Raw genomic sequence first — 19473 nt, forward strand, 5'->3', positions numbered from 1 at the left:
AAATAACTTTCATTTGAGAATAATGTTAAAAAATTCAAAAATAGTTTATAGAATTCTCATATAGCTTTATCCAGATTCTCTGTTAACTATGTACATAACTACATTACAATTATAAAAATGAGTAGTTAACATTGGCTAGAATTTTATTATGTAGTCTGTAGTCCCTTTCAAGCTTCACTACTTTTCCACTAATGTTCTTTTTCTGATACAGGATCACTTATTGCATTAACTTGTTTGTGCCTGCTAAGTTTCCTTTAATGTGGGATTATCCCTCAATCTTTTTCTGTCTGTCATAACTTAACACTTTTAAAGGATATTGTCCAGTTGCTTTGTAGAATGTCCCACAATTTGGTTTTGTCTGATATTTCCTTATGGTTAAATTTATGTTGTGCATTATTTATAAAAATACCATGGTAGTGATATTGTGTTCTGATCAGCACATTTTATCAGAAGATACATGATATTGATGTTATTAGTGACATTAATAATGATGTTAGTTTTAAGGTGGTATCTGCCAGGTCATTTAGTGTTTTTGATTCATTGTTAGATTTAACAAAAACAAAGTTAATGTTTTTCCTCTGGGTACTTTAGATATTTTGGGTACTTTAGATATTTGAAGTTTATTGAATAGAATAATACTTCTTAACTATTCCTGGTTACTGTCCAGTAGGCTGTATCTTGAATTGCCTCAACTATTTTCACCTAGAGCAGCTTTGTATGTGTAAAACAATATGCATATTTGTTGCATATGTGAGATTGCGCTGACATGCTTTCCTGTTGCTATTTTTTAAAAGTTTGATGATAAACATATTTAATGAAACATTGGACTTTTAGATAATTGATTAAAGTATTGTTATGGTCATTTGGCAGACAGCACATTATTTAGTTCTTTTTAAAGGTTTGCTGCAATGTTTCTGAGAATGAGTTAACATATTAAAGAGAGCTGGTATTCATTATGCATGTACTGTGAGCCGTGTGTTATTTCAGATATTTGGGAACATTAAAAATCATAATTTATGTGTTTGCAGTTTTCAAGAAATTCTTGATTGTAATGAGTATATGAGATTTATAAAATGAAGCCACTAGAGAATAAAATAATACCACATTTATCTATAGTAAGTATTAAATTGTCTAAAATAGAGGACAGGTAGGATAGAAATTCAGCAGAGTAGAAAAAGGATACTTTATGGCAGAGAAAGGACTTTTACAGGGCCTTGAAGATAGTAGTAGAATGTATATTAAAAATGATACATGCAGGGGGAGAACAATCTAAGCAACAGCTTAGGGAGAGAAAGAAGCAGTGTTCAAGTTGGACTGTGTCAAGTGACAAAATTGTTTATGTAGGAGCAATAGGAGGTGTGCATTTCAAAATTAAGAAACAAAGTGCTATGTACATGAATTTTAGCATTATGACATGTATAAATGATTAGATCATTGAGGTGAATGTTTTTGCACTCATTTGTTTATTACTCTTTAAAGTCTTTCCTGCACTCCTGGGGGACAAGGATGGGTGGGCTATACATATCTTTTCATGTACACTCATTTCTTGAAATAGCCTCTGACACATTGTTAGATTTTAAATAAGTGTGTTTTAAATGAGTTAATGAACAAATGCTTTAAATCATTATGTTGACCTTTACAGGTTCCATTTGGTCCCTTGTTGGAGCCATGCTCTATGCTGTCTATATTGTCATGATTAAGAGAAGAGTAGACAGAGAAGATAAGTTGGATATTCCGATGTTCTTTGGTAAGAATGTTCAATTTGCGAGGCTGTTTACTCTGAATGATTGACTTAAGGTTATGGTTTTGGTTTTTGGAGGGAATAGGGAAGGCTTCCGTGTCTCCTCCCAATATGATTCTTTAAAACCTTTAGCTTTTAAAGATCATGAAGTCCAATCTCAATGTTTTTCTCTTACCTTGACCTTCATAGTTGTGCACCTCTGAGGACTGCCCATTTCCTCAATGGGAGATAAAGAAATTCCTTCTAATTCCTTTTGCATTAATGTCTTCAGCCTGTGAATCAGATATTTTCCCCAGTGATATGACAGAATCATGGTATTATAAGCAGTGAGAGTATACCTGTTGTGTTATACATTTTGCCCTTTTGAGTTGCTGGAAATATAGGATTGGGGAAACTGCCCCCAAATGATATATGAATAATACTGTTCCAGTCCATGTACTTATTTTCATTAAAAATTGTGGGCCATTTCAGGTTTTGTCATTTGTACTTTATCTTTGACACTTGGATTCTTTTATGACATAGATTTTTCAAATTACCCAACTATAGTTTTTGGAATAAGTTATTTATTTTGGCAAATAAAATACCTGATGTGATTTATAAAATTCTCTTTTGCCAAAAATCAGCTCAGTAAAAAATCTGTGTTATCTGTAGGATATCTGAAGATATCTTTCAAAAGATAATGGAGTACCAATAGATAAAGAAGCCTAGTGATGAGGGTTCAAAGTACAGCTTACAGGGAATCAGGAGATCTGCAATATAGCTGTTATAACTTCATTTATCTCATACTCATCTGAAAAATGATGAGATTAAGTTAGATAAGTAACTTTCAAATTACTGATTTACAAAGGATCCTGGGAATGTTGGGAGGATGTGGAGTTGTATGTGTGAGTCTAGTTCTTGGACTCCTTTGCTTCTTCAACTGGAATAGCTGTACTTTGTAGGTCTTTTTGCATTATTGTTTAATTTGTAGAAAAGATTTTTGTGCTAAAAACAGTTTGAATATCTTTATGTAAAGACTAACAAAAATACAATGTTTGAAAAACCACCAAGCTGAGTAGTCACTCGAGTTCCTTTTAAGTATAAAATTCAATAAATACACCTGAAAGATGAAGATCATTTTAAAAATATCTTATTGTAGAGTCATAGAAAATTCCATCTGTGATGGAATAAAATGCTAACATTATTTGGTTTTGTTTTTAAGAATGGGTAACTTTTAACAAAAATTGCTTAATTTAATAGAATGTCTGTAGATATGTAACTTGGTCTTCATATATGATGTGACCTGGAAAGGAATGTGAATCTGATTTGAGCTTTATAATAGACAGGATTAGGGAAAAAAGAAGTTATGATTGGAATGTGGGGGGTTCTTAGATGTGGGGAAGTGAGAACATAGCAGGCCACAGGTCAACGTGTTTGTGCTAGAGCATTCACTTTAGGGAAGAAGAGGAAGATGTGCAGGCCAGATTCTGAAGGGTCTGGAGAGTAGAAGAAATGATTTGTAGGTCCAAACATTGTTAATTTATGTAGGATTGCACAGACTTGATAGTTCAAGCACCAGAAAATAGTTTTGGTTCTTGTTAATGCCAAATTTTGGCATTTTAATTATAATTTTTAATATTATACAAGCCTTTTAGATTATGAGTCTCTTCTGTATGTGTGTGTCATTTTGTTTTATTTGTATCACTAGATATCTTAAACTGGGTTTCCTAGATTAGGGGTATGGGGCAGGGATTTAGTGTAGATGGTTTATTGAGGGGTCGCTTTGAAGGAAAAATTGGCAGGGGAGTGAGAGAGTAGGTGGGAGGTAGAGCCTAATGTCTAGGCAGTCCTCTGTGATGTCCTGGTCTTGAATCATTGAGGTTTCTGCCACAGGCCTGGCCCTGTGAGTGCAGTCATTGGCTGCAGAGGGTGCGGGGTATGCAGGGGAGGGAACTTCCTGGGGAAGACAGATTTGTTTACTGTCCAAGGACAGCTCTTTAGAGAAGGCAGGTGAAAGTGGATACTCCAGTCTTGTTTAGATTTAACTAGGTATCCTAAATACTAGTTTACTATTTAGCAACCAATATAAAATAATTTACCTTTCTTTTAAAAAAGCTTTACAGTTACTTCATGCATCTCACAGTGGACCTGCAATAATGTTTAACTGTATAGAAAGTGCAGTAAAATTACTACAAAATTATTATAATTTTTCTTTATAGTCTTTATAGTCTTTACATGTATATAGTCATATATAAACTTACATTGTTATAATAATAGCTATCCTTTATTACTGTTTACTCTTTGCCAGGTACTGTGCTATATTTTGTTTTATGTACTTTCCAATAGCCTAATTAAATGTTGTTTTACACTTATAGACTGGAAAACTGGGGCTTAAAAGAGGTTCGGCTCTTGCCTAAGGTTTACACCACTAGTGGATGGTAGAGCTTGGGATCAGAACCCAGGGCAGTCAGACTGCAGAGCACACACTTCTAACCACTAAACAGTACAGCCTTCCTTATAAGTAGTCTGGGCTTGGTTCACACATTGAAGAGGTATTTATATTATATATGTGTTATCTTACCAGTTAATTAATGAGCTCTGGGAAGGCAGGAACCAAGAATTTTGCCCTTTTTTGGACCCTTCCTCCATTATTCCTAATATAGCGCAGGTGCTTTAAACACAACTATGAGTTAAATCAGAACAAACAGTAAATTCCTTATAATTAATTCGGGTTAAATATACAGACACTAGTTATTTTTTTCTAGGACACTACAGGGTTGGGCAAAAGTAGCTTTATAGTTGTTCATATGGAAAATAATGCATTGATTAATAAATAAAAATACAAGAATAAACTCTGTGTTGCATACTCAACAACCATAAACCTACTTTTGCCCCACCTTGTATATTATTACTAGGTAAAGTTAACAACCTTTCTTTTTGAATTGATGCATTGTGGACATTTGAACCTTGAAGACTCAGTGATCACCAGTTGCCTAGTGCAGTTTTCTCTGGTGATGAGTTGTCTTTCCAAGGACTGTCTTAAAAACAAAGAAACAGAAGTTTGTTTCTTTTGTTTCCAGTTAAGGAAACCTACTGGAGTTCTTTGTACAAAACCTGTTTCCTAAGTATAGAGTTATAAGTTTGGAAAATTTAAATAAATCACAGAAACTAACTTTTATCTCTTTTATATACATTCAGGTTTTGTAGGTTTGTTTAATCTGCTGCTCTTATGGCCAGGTTTCTTTTTACTTCACTATACTGGATTTGAGGACTTTGAATTTCCCAATAAAGTAGTATTAATGTGCATTATCATTAATGGCCTTATTGGAACAGTTCTCTCAGAGTTCCTGTGGTTGTGGTATGTACTACTTATTACCCTCTGATTTATTAGTTACGAGTTTATGAACTTTTGGGTAGTTTAAGCATTTATGTTTCTTTTGTCTGATGGCCCTTCCTGTGCACCTTCTCACCCCACACACTTCACAGTTTAATACAGTAACGCCATTAAAGCTGGAACTTTGTTTTTTACTTTTAACTTCTAATTGTCCATTGTGTAGGGTAGTGTTGTGCACATAAAAGGAGCTTAATAAATAATGAAGGAACATGAATGATCTAAAGTAAAGTTTTAAAGTGGTTTTGGAATTAGTGTTATGCAAATGAAGGTGTCATCTAATGGACATCCAAACTTACTACATGTGTATCCTAAGTATTAATGAGTTTTGAGTGAGAATCTGAGGGGATTTTGTTTAAGAGCGTTTGCTTATTTTAGAGACTATTCGGCCGTTCATAGACTTTTTTCTTTTGTTTATTCTTGGGACTTTTAATGTGGGTAAGCAACATATGCAAACCTTAAAGTCTGATTAGACATGTTGTAATATCAAATATGTTGATATGTGATAATATTCTTAAAATAGAAGACAATATCATGTATTGAGCTTAAGAAACCTTTCAAATATAGAGCTTGATACTTAGTCCTGCTTCCACTTAACAGAAACTTAAAAAGAAGCACAAATTTTACTTAAACTCTTAAATGAATTTTATTATATGACAGTTAAGACTACTGACTAGTTTTTTCTTGCAAAAGACTGCAACAAAGATAGGCTTTGAAGTCTTTTCTTTTATGCTTTGCCTACACTTCTTTCTCCTCCCCAGGTAAGGAAATATCTCTATTTCCCTCTCAGGACTGCCTTTGCTATATTCTAATCTATTATGTTACTAATGGATAGAACATAATGTTTTACCAGTGTATTATTGAGAGACATTTTAGGTTTTTAGTCTTTTGCTTTGTGAATAATTCAATATTGAATATCCTTATATATGTTAGTGTTCTGTAGGATTAGTGCCTGTAACTGGAAAAGACTGAGTCAAACAAGTAGACTTTAGATTTGATAGAGAATTGCAAAATCATTCTCCACAGAGAACTGTTCATAGTCCCTATTGTGTATTATGAGTGTTTATTATTGATTAGTTGAATTGGACCCTGAAAGCTATGTATTATGATCCGAGCTATGTTTTTCCTTATCTGGGATAGATTTTTCAGGACCTCAAGATTTATTTTTCAGATACACTTCTATGCTCAAGCATTTAAGAGTGTTTATAGTAGTAACTCAGTAGCAGTAAAATTAATAAGTAATGAAAAAACATAAACTCCCAGCTCGGGTGACTGGGGAGGCTGTGTCACTGGGTCCTACAGGTCACCAACTATACAGGGCCTCTCTACCATGTCTGGAAGACATGGCAGCTCTACCTAATACATAGAAGTAAACTTACAGAAGCATATAAAATGCAGAGATAAAGAAATAGGTCCCAAATGAAAGAACAGTAGAAATCTCCAGAAAAAGAACCAAGTGAAATGGAGCCAAGCAAACTACCAGATATAAAGTTTGAAATAATGGTTATAAGGATGCTCAAGGAACTTTGTGAGAACTTCAAGAGCATGAAAAATACATAGAAACCATAAAAAGAACAAGTTAGAAATGAAGGATATACTAACTGAAATGAAGAATATTTTATAGGGAATCAATAGTAAGGTGGATGAAGTTGAGACACAAATCAATGATTTGAAATGTAAGGAGGCAAAAAACACCCAATCAGAATAGCAAAAAGAAAAAAGAACCCCCCCCTGCAAAAAATGAAGATAGTGTATGGAGCCTCTGGGATAACTTCAAGCAAACCAACATTCACGTCATGAGGGTGCCTAAAGGAGGAGAGAGAGCAAGAAATTGAAAACCTATACAAAAAAAGGATGATAGAAAACTTCCCTAACCTGGTGAAAGAAATAAACATACAAATTCAGGAAGCACATAGAGTTCTAAACAAGATGAATCCAAATAGGCCCTTACCCAGATACATCAGAATTAAAATGTAAACGTTGTTAAAGACAAAGAGAATATTAAAAGCAGCAAGAGAAAAGCAGTTACTTTCCCACAAAGGAGCTCCCATAAGATGGTCAGCTGATCGATCAACAGGAACTTCGTAGGCTAGAAGGGAGTGGCAAGAAATAAAGTGATGAAAAGCACGGAGCTACAACATGATTACTCTATCCAGCAAAGCTATCATTTAGAGTCGAAGGACAGGTAAAGAGCTTCCCAGACAAGAAAAAAACTAAGGGAGCAGTATTAAATGAAATATTAAAGGTTCTCCTTTAGGAAGAAGAAGGAAAAAAAGATAAAAAATATGAACAATAAAATGGCAATAGATACATATCTATTTACAGTTGAATCTAAGAAACAAAATAAAGGAACAAAGAATAGAAACAGACTCATAGATACAGAAAACATTTTGAAGTTGCCAGCTGGGAGGGTGATTTGTGGGAATGGTGAAAAAGGGGAAGGGATTAAGAAGTACAAATTGGTTATTACAAAATAGTCATGGGGATATAACATACAGAATAGGGAATATAGTCAATAATATTTTTTTAAGTATTTTTTATTGATTATGCTATTACAGTTTTTCCCTTTATTCCCCCTCCACACTGTTCCCTCCAATGCTCCAGCATCTTCCTCCCTTAGTTCATGTCCATGGGTTGTACATATAAGTTCCTTGAGTCCTGTTTCCTATACCATTTTTTATCCCTCCGCATGCATTTTATGCCTACTATATGCTTCTTCTTCCCTGTACCTTTCCTCTCTATTTCTCCCTTCCCCCTCCCCACTGAAATCCTTCCATGCGATGTCCATTTCTCTGATTCTTTTCCTGGTCTGCTTTGCTTAGTTTTTATTTTTGTTATTTTTCTTTTAGGTTCATTTGTTGATAGTTGTGAGTGTGTTGTTATTTTACTGTTCATATTTTTTATCTTTTTCTTAGATAAGTCCCTTTAATATTTCATATAATAATGGCTTGGTGATGATGAACTCCTTTAACTTGACCTTATCTGGGAAGTACTTTATCTGCCCTCCCATTCTAAGTGATAGCTTTGCTGGATAGAGTAATCTTGGATATAGGTCCTTTCCTTTCATGACTTGGAATATTTCTTTCCAGCCTCTTCTTGCCTGCAAAGTTTCTTTTGAGAAATCAGCTGATAGTCTAATGGGCACTCCTTTGTAGGTAACTGTCTCCTTTTCTCTGGCTTCCTTTAGGGTTCTCTCCTTATCTTTAATCTTGGGTAATGTAATTATGATGTACCCTGGTGTGTACTTCCTTGGGTCTACCTTCTTTGGGACTCTGTGGGCTTCCCAGACTTCCTGGAGGTCTTATTTTCTTTGCCGGATTAGGGAATTTTTCCTTTATTATTTGTTAAAATAAGTTTTTAATTTCTTGCTGTTGTTCTTCTTCTGGCACCCTAATAATTCGGATATTGAAACATTTCAAGTTGTCCCAGAGGTTCTTAAGCCTCTCTTCATTTTTTTTTGACTTCTTGTTTCTTTTCATCTGAATGAATATTTATTTATTTATTTATTTATTTATTTATTTATTTTTCAAGTAGTTGCTTGAAGTTCTGGTTTCCTTCCTGTCACTATTGGTTTCCTGAATATTTTGCTTATTTTACTTTCGGTATCCTTCATTTGTTTTTTCATTTTTCAACCAAGCTCAATCAGATCTGTGAGCATTTTAACTACCAGGGCTTTCAGTTCTCTATCAGATAGGTTGGTGATCTCTTCCTTGCTTAGTTCTCTTTCTGAAGCTTTGCTCTGTTCTTTAATTTGGGCCGTATTTCTTAGTCTGGGCGAAGCCAATAGGTTGTAAGGGGGCGGGGCCTTAGGTATTCATCGGTCGGGGCAACCCTCTTTGCTGCCTGTGCCGGAGGGGCCGGAGAGAGAACTGTGCAGCTCATCTACTCCTCTCTGCAGCAGTTTTCAACAAATTCTCCTGTGAGACTGGGAGTGTCTCTCACTGCAGCAACCCCAGCCTTAGACCACAGTCAGCTGTGAGTCTCAGTTTTCCTTTTCAGTCAGTCCCGCCCCTAAGGCTGCCAAGTCTCAGAGGTTTTTCCTAGTCTGAATTGGTGGTCCCCTACCTTACCAGTCTGGTTGTTCTGGTTGATTTTTTTTTAATTCCTTGGTTGTCAGAGTTTCATGCAGTTTGATTTTCTGGTGCTTTTGGTTGTTTGTTGATTTTAGATTTGGCTGTTTGTTGATCCTTTTGGTTTTGTGAGAAAGTAAAGGGTCTCTACCTACACCTTCATCTTGGCTGGAACTCTGGGAATATAGTCAATAATATTCTAATAACTATGCATGGTGTCAGATGGGCGTGATATTTATTGGGATGATCACTTAGTGCACTTGAAACTAATATAATATTGCATGTCAACTGTAATTGAAAAATAAAAAATGATTTAAGAAAGAACTAATTGTTCAGCCTCTGTTGAATGCAAATACTTCAAGTGACATTTTTAAGAGATAGTCTCTTTTATTGTAGGAGAGTATTATTAACTTTAACATATCCAAGGCTAGAATTTGCTTACCTATAATTTCCATGGGTCTATAGTCTTAATTAGATATATTATGTTTTACCTTGGCCTATAATTCATTTTCTTATTCACCTAAATTATTAGTCTTTATAAATGGCTCATGTATTTGATATAATGCTTTCCTTCATTTTTTCAGCTAAACAAATTTATATGCAGATTGATATCTTAAAATTTGATACAATATTGATAGTTTATGGTAAAAATAAAATAGGTTTTGGTTAGGAAAATTGCTAGAAAAATGGAAAATAAGGAAATATCCTTTAAAAACAATCACTTTTTTTCTTTTCAATACTAAGCGAAACAAAAAGAGAAACACACGTATAAAGGCTTTTAGTTTTTATGAGATATTTTTGGTTTGATGACCGACTAATATGTTGGCTTATCACTTTCTTGAAGTCTGTGTTGTGAGGTATTGTCCTACAGTTTTAATAAAGCTCCCTCCTTTGTTAGGTAAGTATCATTTTCACAACTCTTGACACTTTTATAAACAATGTTAAGGAAAAGTAGGTTATACATTCAAAGTTGAAAGTATCTGTAAACAGATTTTGAAAATAGCATAAATACCTCAAAATTTTATACTTATATTTGGATTTTTAATATTTGAAGATAAACTTTAAGAATTATCTTAGTAACTTTATTATTTATTATGTCTTAGTCCATCCTAAGCTTTTAGTTTTCCTTTTGATTTCACATCTATATTTTAGGATAGGTAGTCTTTGATTATTGTTTTTCTTTGGTTCTTTTACTTTCGTAATATGGAAATGTGTGTTTTCTTTTTTGTATTTAGGGGCTGCTTTCTTACCTCATCATTGATAGGCACCCTTGCACTAAGCCTTACAATACCTCTGTCCATAATAGCTGACATGTGTATGCAAAAGGTAAGGCAAACTATTTATTAGATATTTTAGGTATATTATTAAAAAAAGATAATGAAAGTTAAGGGATATGACTAAATTATAAGGGATACAACCATGAATAATACTTGATGCCTTCTCTCCCAAGGTACTTTACTACATAGAGATATAAAAAGTAGCAAAGTAAATGGGTAATATCTTGCATTTTTAGCTTTTGCATTTTTTTATCTTAAGAGCAGTATCTTCATATGTAGTTGTTCAGTTTGGCAGCTGATTGCATTCCATAGATTCTTGGTAAGTCAGTGGTTTGGAGTAGGAGGTATATTTTGTCATATAAGTATTAGTGTTTTGGTTTGTAAGATAAACTCCTTCACACTATGCTTATACTATTGTAGACATGAGAGGCATGTTAGCTGTGTCATTTCTCAGCAAATGCTCATTTCTACCTGTACTCAGCAGGGCAGGGGCATCTTCCCTCTTCTATGAAGTCCTGGCCTGGATACCGGGATTCTATGATAAGTATTGGCACCATTGGGTACATCTCAGAAAAGAGGACCTTCGTCCTTCCCAACAGCCTGAAGGGAGGAGATTCTTTAGTCTTCCTAGGGGTTAGCAGGGAGAAAGGAGATGTGCCATTTGTAAATGCTAAAAGGTGTAGTGTAGCCATGTATCACCCAGTTCAATATCCGTAAGCTTTTAAGTAACAAAGTGGTGTGTGTGGGCTGGGGGAGAGGTTGGTTCAATATAATTAGAAAAGGAAATACTTCAAAGCCCAAAGGCTTATAATGGTTAGAAGTTATAATCAGATTTTGAAAGCTGTTTTTCTTTAGGTATTTTTGTACTTGATAGGATAAAAGCAAAATACTGTCAATGGTATCTATCTTCTTTATTTAACTTATTTTGTGGTTCAGTAAATTCTTATTTGTCATGGTTAAAAATGGATATCTCCTTAATTAAGAATTAAATATCTTATATACCATACATTTTCAGAGAATGTGAATATTATAAAGTATATATAACATTAAAGTTATATACATTAAATTTTTTTATAGATTTAAGTAATATCCAAGTCCTTCTACATCTCAGGGTCATAATCTTGAATAGCAACCAGAATCGTTCTAGTGAAACTGGGGAAGTGCTGCCTCTTAGAGGGTTTGGGTAGACCAGTGCAGAAATGAACTTTTCTGGTATTTTGAAAACATCAGCTTTTATAGATTTGAAAAATGAAGATTGGTGGTTAATTTTAAGGAGTTTTTAACAAAGAATTGTCATAGGGGACTTAATTTTATTAAATAATTTTAGAATCTGTTTAATCAAATATTTTAAGATGAAGGCAAAACACAAGAAAAGGGAAAATATATACATATGTTTCATTAATTAGAAAAACATAACCAAATAGTCTTTTCTTGATTGTCTTCACACATATATTATTAGGCATCCACTTAAATGAATAGGCAGAGTCTCCGCTGGGATTTGAGAGGAGGAAAATGCCTTATGGAAAGAGTAGCAGGGTACATGCCAGAGCGGTGCTAGATGCAGGACAGGGGAAATCTGCTTTCATGGGGCTTTTTATTCTTGTAGCCAGCCATGTTTATACATAGTTTCTGAAGTTTTAGTTAGCACTTATTAATAATACTTACTGTGCTTCAAGCAAACTGATTGTTTTAACCTATTTGGATATTTTGTATATTAGGAAGCATCCCTGATTGTATTCAGATTTATTTTTAAATATATTTTATCGATTATGCTATTACAGTTGCCCTATTTCCCCCCTTCATTCCCCTCCACCTTGCACCCCACTCCCACCTGAATTCCCTCCCTTAGTTCATGTCCATGGCTCATATATTCAGATTTATATTCAGATATATTTGGGAATTAGACATTTTTTGTTTATGTAGGCAATTTTCGTTGTTAATAAATGTCTTCATTTTAAAAAGGTATCTTCCTAACTTCTTGAAAGTCAAATTAGAAGTTTTTTTTCTTATTTGGTAACATCTGCCTGTATTGTTAAATGTGAAGTTTGCCTTTAAAAGTCATCTAAGGTTTTAACTACCTTTATAAAGTTTGCTTTAATTCAGTTATAAAATGGGGTTTTTAGTTGAATATTCATGAAGTCATTCTGTCAACTAGATCTCCAGTTTTAACTCTTATTAGTCTTAGTTTCCTCATACTTTTCTGGTCATGGGTTATTTAAGTGCATCATGGTTTTTCTAGATTATTAAGTAGGCTGACAAATGTTCCAAGAATTTGTTATACCAATAGTTTGATAACAACATGAAGGCTTTTTATTTTCTCATACTGAGTGAGCTTTCCTGGGTGTTCTTAGGCTGGCTCAACTCACGTTTGTATACAGTACAAGCAGGTTGTACATGTTAAACGTTGTCAGTGATTATTCACGTGTTATGTGTTGTGAGTCCCTTGTAGAAACATTATTCTCACAAAACCCCTTTGCTCTAGTGGTGCTATGAAATGAAATAGTGTGTTTCCCACCGGAAGGAGTCTTGTTTATGATTCTAAACCTTTTTTTTTAACCCTTAAAGAACATAAGCAGTTTTTCCTCCTTATTTTAAAGGCTGGAGTTACTGTTTTTGTCATTATTTTGAAAGCAAACCACCATCGTGTTGTAGTCAAGTACCAGTAGTAGTTCATCAGTGCAGACTTCTTTGACACAGGTTTTTGTTTTGTTTTGTTTTATTTTAGGTGAATGTGGTAAAAACTGAACTACTGATTGGGGGGGCAGTTGACTTTATGTATTTCTTATTTTAATTTTCTTGACAACTCTGATAAAGTGATGGATTGGCAGGTCAGACTTAGTGATGTCTTAGGGCCCTGTACCACTGAGGCTTGGCTTGCTGTTTCTCTTCTGTGGCTCACATTTCTTAGTAAAAGTATTTCTATTTATAGTTTTTACTTTACTTAGTCATAATTTCTTTATGAGTTTTTTCATTTGTTACTAGTTAATCAAGCTTGTTTTAAGTGTGAGGATTAGAGTTTGTTACAAATTGTTAATAAAAGGTTAGAAAAAATTCAGTTGAATTTCATCTGTTTTTAATACTGTTATATGAAAAGAACTGTAACAACCCAACATACCACAACTAGAGCATAACATTTTTTTAATGTGAGTTTTTGACGATGACTTCAAAAACTGAAGAGAGGGATCAACTTGAGAATAAGCAGTAGTCAGTAAAGAAGAAATGGGCAACATGATGTGTAAGATAAAAGCTTAAAGCTTTGTAATTCTGTTCCCAGTACACTATGACTAATAAATGCAAAGCAGGCCTTCCTGGCTTTCTTTTAGGCTGTTTTCTAAGTGAGAAATATTTTTGTTGGTAATTTATGCAAGTGGTTAGTATGTTAAAGTCCTGAATCCTTATATTTAATACAAATTTACTTAGTAATGTGTTGTCAGTGCTTAGTATTATTTTCTTGGTGTTTTATTTTATTCCTGCAACTTTTCATGAATGCAAAATATATTGAAGGATAAAATTGTCTTCATGATAACTGTGTTTTTTTTCCCTATCTCTTATTTTTAGGTGCAGTTTTCCTGGTTATTTTTTGCAGGTGCTGTCCCTGTATTTTTTTCATTTTTTATTGTAACTCTCCTATGCCATTATAATAATTGGGATCCTGTGATGGTGGGAATCAGAAGAATTTTTGCCTTTATATGCAGAAAACATAGAATTCAGAGGTAGGTTTAATTACAATATATATTTTAAAAGATAATTGTTAAATAATCTGGGTATCATATCATGCTAATTTTTAGAGATTTTGTGAGGAATAGTTGAAAGATTATGATTTAAATGTACTATGCCAGGTAAAATTAAATGTTTGTTCAGATCCTTTGGGTGATAAAATAGTTTTTTCTTCACAACTATTTTTTAAAGTGTTTTGAGTCACAGATAAAATCAGGGTTCTTACTGTTTTGCTATAACATTTAAATGTAGAAAACTTTTATTGAATAAAATTCTTCATAAAATATGATAACACTTCCTCAATGTTTTTCAAGAGGAAGAGCTTTTCACATTCCATTATAAAAAGAAGTTGGGACAAGTTACTGGGAAATTTTTCCCTGTCTTAGTTCTGACCACATAGCTTCAGACATTTGTGTAGATTATTTTTAAGGGTTCCCTTCAGCTCTAAAGCTCTTTTTAACCATGGGTTTGTTTTAAAGGGTTCCAGAAGACAGCGAACAGTGTGAGAGCCTTATTCCTATGCACGGTGTTTCTCAGGAGGATGGAGTGAGTTAGCGGTTGTCAGTAGTCCAGGTTTGTATGTCGGCTGGCATTAGTGTTGACTAAGGTTCTAATTTTTGTATTGCTTAAATGCAGATTTGAATTTCCATAATTAGTTGTTTGAGTTGTTTTGACTCCTAGAGGCTAACGGAGTCAAAGTGCTTGGTTTTGATTCCAGTTTCCCTATGTACTAGCCGTGTGACTTTATATAAGGTTCTTAACCTCTGCCTCAGTTTTCTTACTTGTGAAATGGGGTTACAATAGAACCTCCCTCATAAGGTTGTTAGAAGTAGTAAATACTTAATAAGCTTGAAGCATCTATAGTATTAGTTCTTGACCCAAACTAAGCGATCCCAAATTTTAACTATTACTTTTATTAATTTTACTAAATGATATACTCTAGAAACATTTTTTCCTTGAGTATAAAATTCAGGAAAAAAATATAATACTTTGGTGTATTTCAGTCTTTTTCTGTGCATGTGTGTGTTAAAACCATAATTGACACAATTTATATCTTGATTCTCTGACTATGCTTTTTCACTTAACAATGTTTCAAGAAATATTACCTTTTATATTTCTTACATGATTGAAAGTATATGATATTGTATGCTTCACTGAGTGAATGCTTGAAATATATTTGACATGTATCTTTAGCAGGTACAAAAGTGATATATTTATTTAGAATGAGAGATCACAGTAAATTAGTGAGATTCTGGAGATTCAGGCCCCTTTCTTCTGAGATAACTTTAGGCAATTTAGATGGAATTGTTTCCTGATTGCAACTGGGGTTCCCCTGCCCACCTACAACATTGAAGAACTCCTGTCAATGCCTTGAATCGCAGTGACCTTCAGTAAATTCTTTGTGGTAAATTCACATCTAAACTAAAGCTAATTGTCTTGGGTTTGTGTTTTGCTGTGATTGGTCCTTTTGTTATGATGGTTATACATTCCCACAGTTCAGAGTTCTACAAGATTTCTTATACAAGGCACGTCTTCCTGCTCTGAGCCATCTACCCTGCTTTCATTCTCTTCCCACTCTCAGGAATCTCTTTAAACTCTTCGTCAAGTCTTTTGGTATTTCTCTCCCTGCCCCTCTAAGTACCATGCTTATATTTCTATTTCTTGATTTCTCAGCTTCTCAGCATACTCAGTTGGTTTTCCCACATGGTAAATGAACATAGTTTATTTCAAGTGTCCCAATCCTTAGCTCCCACCCTATTTGCCTGTTTCCCAAAATTATATCATTCCTTATTCCTCCTCAGTCCAGTATAGTTAGTGCATAATTTTGGATAAATCTATAACCAGTGTTTGCATTGCTATGACTAAACACATGAGCCGTATAGGATTGTGCTTATTTCCCCAATCCAGAGACCCTAGGTTACCACCATTTTTAGGGAATAAACCTCAGATTTTCTCCTGGGATAGTGCAGAGGCACCATTTGTGAAAAATTAAGAGAGGCATCTGAGTGTCTAACTGCTTTTTCTATAAAATTTATAACACTCTGCTTATTGTCAGTTGAGTCTTCACTTTAGAGAGATATCTGGTCACATTTCTTCATTGCTAGCTAAGAGTTAGCTGCTATTTTCTTCTCTCTGTTCTCCTCTTTGTCCATGTGATTTATTTCTTTTTTAAAAATTCCTTTATTGAAACCCTGGCTGGTGTAGCTCAGTGGATTGAGCACGAGCCTGCAAACCAAAACATCATGGTTCAATTCCCAGTCAGGGCACATGCCTGGGTTGCAGGTCAGATCCCAGCAGGGTCCAGTTCCCAGTAGGGGATGCACCGGAAGCAACCATACATTGGTATTTCTCTCCTTCCCTTCCCTTCTAAAGATGAATAAATAAAATAAAAAAAAATGTAAAAACTATTAAAAAATTCCTTTATTGCCTTTTTACTGAGGTTTCAGGGACAGAGTGGAACTAAATATGTGTTTATTTGCCATCTTTAAATTAATAAATATACACATAGTTATTTTTTAAACTTTTTATTGTAATGTAAGCATTTTCCCTTCCTAGTATGTTGTGCATTGTTCCTATACTCACATTCATGGCCATCTCCCACACAGGGGAGGTTTTGATATTTTTGGACATGAGTACTGGTTAAAGGTGAGAGAGTCCAGACTAACAAAAGTGGACTACAAAAGAGTAAAGTAGGACAGGCCGGCAGGAGTCTCTGTCACGGGGGGTAGTGGTGAAATACACCATGATTAAACTGACTGCATGATCTTTAAGGAGTATTAGGTATAAGCCTTTGACATTGCTGTAGAACTCACTTTCATGGGTTCTCAGTACTTGCCTCAAGTGCAAATATCCAATTATATACAATTTATATAGACACATACTGTGTTTGACATATATTGCAATGTTAAGATAATTTTCATTTTTAAAATATATACTATGGAAAATTAAAGCTGTGACAGGTGTTATCTAACAAGGACTTTGTGTTTGCTTTATTTTCAGCTTGACAATGGAATATTGTATAGCGAAGAGACAATCTCTGGCAAGTTTTTGGAGAAAAATGTTTCAGTGCCTAGTCTGAAAAATAACAGTTTCAGTTCTTTGGAACTCTAAAATGTATTTTCCTCATATCAGTTTGCTTCATTTTCATAATGAAGTACTTTGCTATATAGCTGTGTGTATATCACTGTATAGGAAGTTTCCATCCATAGTCCATCTAAAGGACCAATCTGCCTTACACCTCTCAAGAAATTCAGCTAATGAAATAATTTGAGCTAATCAAGGGATAAAATTCTAATGTTTTGGAGACTGTCTTCACATATTATTTGTTAAATGCTGGACTATATTATGAAAATGTTTTCAAGAAATCATTTAGTATGTAGATCAGTATTTCTTATAGGTAAAATGCTAAATTAAGCTGCCTATAATGGGTACAGATTATATTTTTGAGTTCAGTAGAATATTGCAAATTAACACAAAAAAATCTTTAATTTATATAAAAGTATGTTCATGCAAATTTGGTTGGACTTCAGAAACAATATTTAAGAAAAGATGTGGTTCACTTACACTATATACTGTATTATCCTTTCATAGCATTAGGTGCCTTGTATTTTAAATCTGTGACAAACCATGACAAATTTTTAAAGGGGAAATATTGTAAAATGAAGAATCATGTATTTCTAAAGGCTGTGTTACTATAAATTTAATTGATAAAGCTCTGCTTAATTTAGAGTTTTAAAGAAATATTCTCTCTTCAATTAAGACATTTTCATAATGGAACGAATTAAATTGAAGTGGTAAAGAGTAATTATTAAAATAAAATGTTTATATATATTTGTGTATTATAGATCTTTTGGTTGGTTTCTGAGTTTTTTTATGTACAGATATGCCAGATTACTATAGAACTGGATGCCTCTCCTTTAAATAATTCTAGTTTAAAAAAATAGTTTTAATGGGTAAAATACCAAAGAAAGAGGACAAGAAGAATCTCTGCTTTAAAAATTACATTTTAATTTTTCCTCTGTGCAGTTTAAATTAAATATAAAACGCTCCTAATTTTAACTCTTAAACTTAGGTCATACATGTATATTCTTATTATGCAGCTGCTCCTAGATTCTGTTTGCTGTAGACATCCAGATGCATATACAAGGTCTGTCCAGGAGCTATCCAGCCATGTAATATGAAAAATAGAGACATCTATTGAAGATACAAGATACAAGAAACATTGTACATAGGACAATAACACTTTAGTCCCCTTCAAAGTAGATACCTTAGGACTTCACACAGTTCAAATTGCCATCAGCTGTCCTGTCATATGTTTCTGACTCTCACTGTTGGTCTGAAATCTCTTCCTTTCAAAGGTTGTTTTAGTTTTGGGAAAAGCCACAAATTATAGGGCACCAAATCTGGGATGTAGGGTGACTGACTCACCTGAATAATATGTTTGGCAAAAAAACTCTGCATGAGCCCTAACGCATATGTAGGTAAGCTGTCTATCACCAGTTGTCCATAGCTGTGACCTGAATCATCCAAATAGTTTCCATAGAGGGATGTTCAAGCTTAACACAAAATTTGATGCAGATTCATTGCTGTACTCACTCAGTCATTTTGAATGTGACAGCCATAGAGTACACATGCTCGTTCAGTGGTCTACCACCTCCACTGACTAGTACAGTGAAGCCATCATTGTTCATACATACACATTCCAGTCCACTCTCTTTGGCTGCCAGATTACACAGATGTCGCACAAACCATTCTCATTATATTAACAATGTCCAGGGTGTGGAGGAAAGGAAACCCCAGTACACTGTTGGTGGGAATGCAGACTGGTGCAGCCACTGTGGAAAACAGTATGGAATTTTCTCAGAAAACTAAAAATGCAACTGCCTTTTGACCCAGCCATTCCACTGCTAGGATTATACCCTAAGAACCATGAAACACCAATCCAAAAGAACCTATGCACCCCAATCAATGTTCATAGTCCAAATGGCCAAGTGCTGGAACCTAAGTGTCTATCAGTAAATGAATGGATAAAAAAACTATGGTACATTTATATGATGGAATATTATGCAGCAGAAAGGAGCTCCTACCTTTTGTGATAATGTGGATGGAACTGGAGAGCATTATGGTAAGTGAAATAAGTCAGGCGGTGAAAGACAAATACTATTTGATCTCACCTTTAACTGGAACCTAATCAACAAAACAAACAAGCAAGCAAAATACAATCAGAGATGTTGAAATTAAGAACAAAACTGACTAACCAGAGGGGAGGTGGGAGAGAATAATGTGGGGAAAAGGGGA

At 34.2% G+C, this 19473-nt stretch overlaps 1 protein-coding gene across 2 annotated transcripts in view; it reads left to right on the top strand.

The window, feature by feature from the left end:
• The window catches only part of SLC35F5 (solute carrier family 35 member F5), a 46160-nt gene extending 28171 nt beyond the window's left edge, over nt 1-17989 (top strand). For both annotated transcript variants that reach the window (XM_037127115.2, XM_037127116.2), the window contains exons 11-16: nt 1643-1747; nt 4919-5078; nt 10417-10507; nt 14017-14171; nt 14655-14748; nt 17176-17989. In XM_037127115.2, coding sequence (XP_036983010.2) covers nt 1643-1747; nt 4919-5078; nt 10417-10507; nt 14017-14171; nt 14655-14730 — 587 coding nt within the window. In that variant the 3' untranslated portion in view covers nt 14731-14748; nt 17176-17989. The remainder of the gene's footprint in view (nt 1-1642; nt 1748-4918; nt 5079-10416; nt 10508-14016; nt 14172-14654; nt 14749-17175) is intronic.
• Nucleotides 17990-19473: the final 1484 nt, after the last annotated feature.

This window comes from Artibeus jamaicensis, unplaced genomic scaffold (genome assembly GCF_021234435.1).
Source record: "Artibeus jamaicensis isolate MK-2021 breed Jamaican fruit bat unplaced genomic scaffold, CSHL_Jam_final contig_1284, whole genome shotgun sequence".
NCBI lineage: Eukaryota > Metazoa > Chordata > Mammalia > Chiroptera > Phyllostomidae > Artibeus > Artibeus jamaicensis.